The 6,211-nt window shown below is 39.8% G+C and overlaps 1 protein-coding gene across 1 annotated transcript; it reads left to right on the forward strand.

Moving 5' to 3' along the window:
• The first annotated feature begins 2,967 nt into the window (after positions 1-2,967).
• Positions 2,968-4,266, forward strand: LOC105037966 (G-type lectin S-receptor-like serine/threonine-protein kinase At1g34300). Its single transcript, XM_010913609.4, has one exon. It carries the CDS (start codon positions 2,968-2,970, stop codon positions 4,264-4,266), a length of 1,299 nt encoding a protein of 432 aa, XP_010911911.4.
• The last annotated feature ends 1,945 nt before the right edge of the window (positions 4,267-6,211 follow it).

Raw genomic sequence — 6,211 nt, forward strand, 5'->3', positions numbered from 1 at the left:
CAGTATTTAACAACATTGACTAAAGTCTTCAGGTAATTTCAATCCATGGATAAATTCTCATGCTTAAATAATTTTTGATATCTAGAAAAAATTTAGGGCTCTTGCTTAGCAGTCACTAAGCGTTTTCAGGATCGTTAGAATGGTTGAACCCAAAATCCTATAAGATTTATGAAAAAATATTAGATTATAAGTAGATCAGAACCTATATTTATAAGTATCTAGAATCATTTTTGGATGGGCTGGTTCGAATTCTATAGGGAGAAAAAATTATTTTTTGGATGGGCTGGTGTGGATTCTAGCTAAAGTCATTTTTTTTCTTTCTATGGAATCCGGATCAGTTCATCCAAAAATGATTTTAGATATTTATAAATATAGATCCTGACCTATTTATAATATAATATTTTTTTATGGTTTTATCATGAATCCCATAAGATTTTGGGTCTAACCATCCAAACATGCTCTTTTTTTTTCATCTAAGAGCTTCTAATTTCTGGTTTCTTCAAGATTATTTTTGATGGAAATGTAAAGGAGAATGGTTCAATAGATTGCGTCAAGTTTATGATAAAAAATTATAGATTAGATTTTGTGGCTATGGGTGGATGTTATCTATTTGATACCATGGTACCATCATCAGAGCTACGAAGGCATGAGAGGGTCTAGCATACATAGTCCCTATGTTGAGAGTATTAAATGTAATCTTAGAAGGGAACTCCAAAATTATGATTTAATAGATACTAGGCGGAGGGACAATTCTCATCAATTGTTATGAGATATCTAGAAATTGTCTCAGGCTACTTTTGAAACAAAGCATGTCTACAAAGATGCTAAAAATACAATAGATTTGGTAGTTTTGCATGTTGCTGACCATTCAGAGGTGGTTTGCTGGGAGTCTATTCCTCCATTCTTAGCCAATTTCATAATAGTTTTTAAATGTAGATTATGGTGATTGTATATTCCAAGGCTAGCTAATGGAAGCTGTCTCAACGAGTTTAAAAAGAAAAAAAGGAAAAAAAAATAGAAGGAAGGCTTATAAATTAATTAACAAGGCAATGCATTCTAATGAAAGTAAATTAGTCTTGATATATGGACTAATTCAAGGAATAATATATCTCCAATGGTTTTAAATTCAAAGGATTTCTATACAGATATGAATATTCCCTGAACTACCTTCTTTTTAAAAAAAAAAATGTCTATTTTGTAGTATGGGTATTTGAATATTTTTCTCTTAGCTTGCACTATTTTGGATGGAATTATGATGCTAACATTTATATTTCAATGGTACAATTTGATTTTTGTTAAATACACTTTGTTAGATATGTGGGGTTTCGCATGTGACCTTGGTAGTGGTTTCCATAATGCTAGCTATGGATAAACCATTCCATTAATCCAATTGATGATTACTATTGTTAAAGAATATAATAATTATAGCTATGGAGTATGAATAGCATCTTCTAGCTCCTTTCATGCATCTTGAACAATTCTCTTGCCACATGATGAGAGAAAATTAGCACAACTTTCGCATTTGTTACCAAACATGTTAGGTCAATTGATTATGGAGTTGCTTACTTGAGAGTTATAGTTCCACTAAACTTTTCTCTTGCAGAGACAAGCACTCCAAGATATGTTTCATAAAATATAACCTTGTGGTCCATGTGTTATGTTAAAATAAAAATTTATATAACTGCAATCTAACAATTAATTGTATCTTTATGTTTACTTCAGGTACCCACCTTTCAAACAAAATAAAAATAAAAATAAATAAAGATAAAAAATATTTTATTCAGTTAGAAAATATTTATCATAATAGTGACAAACGAAACCATGCAAATTTCATCAAGTAAATTGAGAAAAGGTGATTATTGCCATATTTATGAAGATGTGAAAAATGTATACTGCAACATGCATGCACACAATGGCAATAGTAGACTATCTTAGCAGCCCGTTGAACATTCATTCTGCATACTCCACTTTCTTGAGAATTCCTCCACATATTCTACTTATAGAATCTCTAATATTAATCAGTGGCAGTCTTAATTATTGGAAAAAGTCCATGCAACTTTGGTGCATTGTGAAGGATTAGATGAGGGAAATATCTAAATTCAATGTTCTAAAGGCAATGACTTATTTAAAATCTTCATATTGAAAGTTTGATAACAGATCTTGACACACTTCGTACAAGATGCAAGTCCAAGCAATTAAATACATCGTCAAATTTCAGTATTTACTTTAGCTAATCGGTCAAGACTCTGTAATATTTAATTATGATTGGTATATGTTTTCTCAAAAGAAAATATTAAAAAATGTCGAATAGATGATAAAACTATGAGTGCGAACAGCAGCGGTAAACACATGTCAGTCGTTATTGAGATGTCAAATGCCACGGAATGAATCAAATAATTTCTAACCATCAGCATCCGTTCACACCGCTGCCGCGAGCTACAGTATGATGCACGCCTGGGTCCAAAAATTTTCGGCTTTCCACTTAGACCGGCCCTTGGTCGTGGTCTCGGCCGTCAGCCACACTGACCGTAAAACACTAAGAACCAAAAAAAAAAAAAAACTCTCTCTCTCTAGAAAACGATGGCAGTCCCTGGCGTGCCGATCTCATGGACGATGGCATCAAATCACCATATCAAAAATAAATAACACTCACTTTCTCTCCATACCCTCATTCCACTCTCTTCACGGCCCCAGTTTACGTCCCTGCACAGCTGATTGTTTCGATAGGGATCCACGTAAGCCCATTAATATTCGTGTTTCACAAACTTTTTCTGAACACGAGTTTGAATAACCGCGTTTAGTTCCACCATCAGCGGACGTTTTCGTCGTTCCGGTCTTCTTCCTTCTTCTCTGTTTCTAGCAGAGCGACAGGATCAACCGGCTCAGCAGTACGTCGATTCCCCTACTCTATTTCTAGCCCTTCTTCCAACTCGCACCCAGTGAGAAGAAGCTGACAGCGAGAGAAAAATGGAGCTAAAAATGGGGTTTTTATTCTCCTCCTCCCCTCCTGCCCTCCTCCTCCTCCTCTTGCTCTCGCTTTCCTCTCAGCTCTTCCTCAACGGCCTCCCTCTCGCTGGCGCCGCCGACATCCCCCTTGGCGCCACCCTCACCCCCTCCAACTCCTCCTCCTGGACCTCCGACAACCGGACATTCTCCCTCCGCTTCGTCCCCGATCCCGACAACCCCTCCCTTTTTCTCGCCGCCGTCACCTACTCCGGCGCCATCCGCGTCTGGACCGCCGTCGGCGCCGACAACACCCCCGCAGCGGTCGACTCCGCCGCCTCCCTCCAGCTCCGCTCCGACGGCGACCTCCGCCTCACCAACGGCTCCGGCGCCGTCGTCTGGCAGTCCAACACCTCCGGCAAGGGCGTCACCGCCGCCTTCCTCAGCGAGACCGGCAAGCTCATCCTCAAGAACCGCCGCCGCTCCGTCTGGCAAAGCTTCGACAACTCCACCGACACCATCCTCCAGACTCAAAATTTCACCATTGGCCAGACTCTGAAGTCCGGGCTCTACTCTTTTTCTCTTAATAATACCGGAAACCTCACGCTCACTTGGAACGACAGCGTTTCTTACTTCAATAAGGGATTCACTTCATCATATACCGCCAATAAAACCCTTATATCTCCGGTCTTGACCCTCCACACCAATGGAATTGTTTCCCTCTCCGATGAATCGCTCCCGGGTTCGGTGGTCATAGCTTACAGCAGCGATTATGCTGAGAGTGCCGTGGCGATGCGGTTCGTGAGGTTGGATTCCGATGGGAATCTGAGGGCCTACAGCGTTGCCAGCGGCAGCATCACCGCCACCTCTAGGTGGTCGGCGGTGGCGGACCAGTGCACGGACTTCGGCTGGTGCGGCAACATGGGAATTTGTAGCTACAACGATACATCCCCGGTCTGCGGCTGCCCGTCGAAGAATTTCGAGTTCGTCGACCCGAGCGATCGCCGGAAGGGGTGTAAGAGGAGGACTGAGATCGAAGATTGTCCTGGGAATTCTACCATGCTGCAAATGGATAATACTCTGTTCTTGACCTACCCGCCGGAGATCTCGACGGAGCAGCTCTTTGTGGGGATCACGGCATGCCGGTTGAACTGCCTTTTGGCCGCCTCTTGCGCGGCTTCCACCTCGGTTGACGATGGGTCTGGTTATTGCTACCTGAAGGCGTCGAATTTTGTCAGTGGGTATCAGTCTCCAGCTCTCCCGAGCACTTCATTCGCCAAGGTCTGTGCTCCGGCTCTTCCGAACCAGCCGCAATCCGGTTAGATTGGTAGCCTCGCATGTTGCTGACGATCCAGTGGCGGCTCATTGGAAATCTTTATATTTTAATATTCAAAATAAAAATAATTTATAAATAAATTTTGAGATACTAAAAGAACATGAATGGAGGCCAGTTTCGCAAATTGACGTTATTATCCATGGGCATTTGAGTTTCGCATTTTGTCTTCACCATTCATGTGGTAAGGGGATCAATTATTTTTATTACTTTTATCATATGCTTTCCCAGTACTCGCGTTATTTACGTGATAAAAGTCTAATTATTTTTATTTTTTTTACAAAGAATATATCATCCTCTTACTTCAATATCCTGTTACTTTGGCTGATAATGGACCATCAACATGAGCCTATGAATAGACATCTTATCATTAGTTTTTTTTTTTTTTTTTGGATAGAAACTCATCCTTAGTCTTTAACATATCATGTACCCACAAACAGGAGACATTCCTAGTCACATAGAGCTATTTAGTAGACCTTCGGACCCGGCTTCTTGTGCCGAGTCGATTTTGAGCCATGCAATGATTTGACCGGGCTATTGTATCCTGGAGGGAATAAGCGGAAAAGATCTGTATGAAAAACTAGTCTAGACTTGGTCCACTTGATCGATCCGACTGAAATGCCCTCCTTCCTTTCTTTTAGGGGTGGCAATAGATCAGATATATATTAATCGAATCGGCTGATATCCATATTGATCCAATTAAAAAAAAAATTCATACATATACTGTTAGATGTATGCCCTGTAAGTCAATCTTGACTGACGCATATCATATTATTAGGACATGATTTTGTACTTAATGGGCACTTATATTACCATTCATATTTTATGTGCCATGAATCATCTAAGAGATTAATAAGATTATGACATATATTCTCAAAGAGTTGAAAATTTGAGACATGTGTCATTGATAGTTAATTCCTAAATTGTTCCCGATCATAGGATCATCATAGAGATGGTGATTGATCTAGACAGACCAGCGCACGGATCGCTTCCTTCGGACAGATAAGTCTCGAATCTGCGGTGTAGTGACACTGAAGTGAGAGTGCAGGGGTTGTTAGAGAATAACTAGCACTGAGCGTGTCCAATACGAGAAGTCATATGGATGTCTGCTCACTCATTAATGACTTTCGCAATGCTGCAGTAGTGTGACTGGTCCTTTGACCTACAGTGCTACAGCTGCTCGCAGTAAGGCTGCTGGAGTTTGACTACATATAAACATTGACTCAATGAGTCCTTGTAGTAGATGTTGACGACAGTTGATCCACTGTAGGAGTAGGATATGCACCTAGATAGAATCTATCGATCCTACCAAAAGGAAGTAGTCTTATGAAATTTAAGAACCTGAGTCTTTAAGTCTATGGCCATAACAGTGTGATTAATGAAAAAAAATTTTCATGAGAATTATACATGGACTCGAGCTAATTAAATCTATCATATGATTGATGACGATTCATCTATGACTTGCTATTTAGTCGGAACTCACGATAGAGGGACTGTATCATACGTTAACTACACCTAAAGATTTATCACCTTTTATTCTGCTGGATTGTCACTACATACTGCTCGATGTCACTAGTAGATGTGAGACCCATGAGCATCATCTCGATGATCGATGATATTTGATAGGCAAAGTTTGAATGGTTCCAACCTATTGAAAGGAGTTTTAATGATATTGTGATAGGAATCACAATATATCTCATTACCAGATAGAATAGAACCTATGGGGTCACACACAAAGAGACTTTTGACTGATTAGATGGTTGAATTATGATTATGAATCATAATAGGATTTAATTATCAATTTGATTGATGATTAATCCAATGCAAAAATTATAATTAAGTAACTCGCTAAAGAGTTAGTGAGTTGTAGGAGGATTAATTAGCAATTGGATTGCTAATGGCTCAATTTGATTGAGTAATTGGGCTTACATCAAG

This window comes from Elaeis guineensis, chromosome 1 (assembly GCF_000442705.2).
Source record: "Elaeis guineensis isolate ETL-2024a chromosome 1, EG11, whole genome shotgun sequence".
NCBI lineage: Eukaryota > Viridiplantae > Streptophyta > Magnoliopsida > Arecales > Arecaceae > Elaeis > Elaeis guineensis.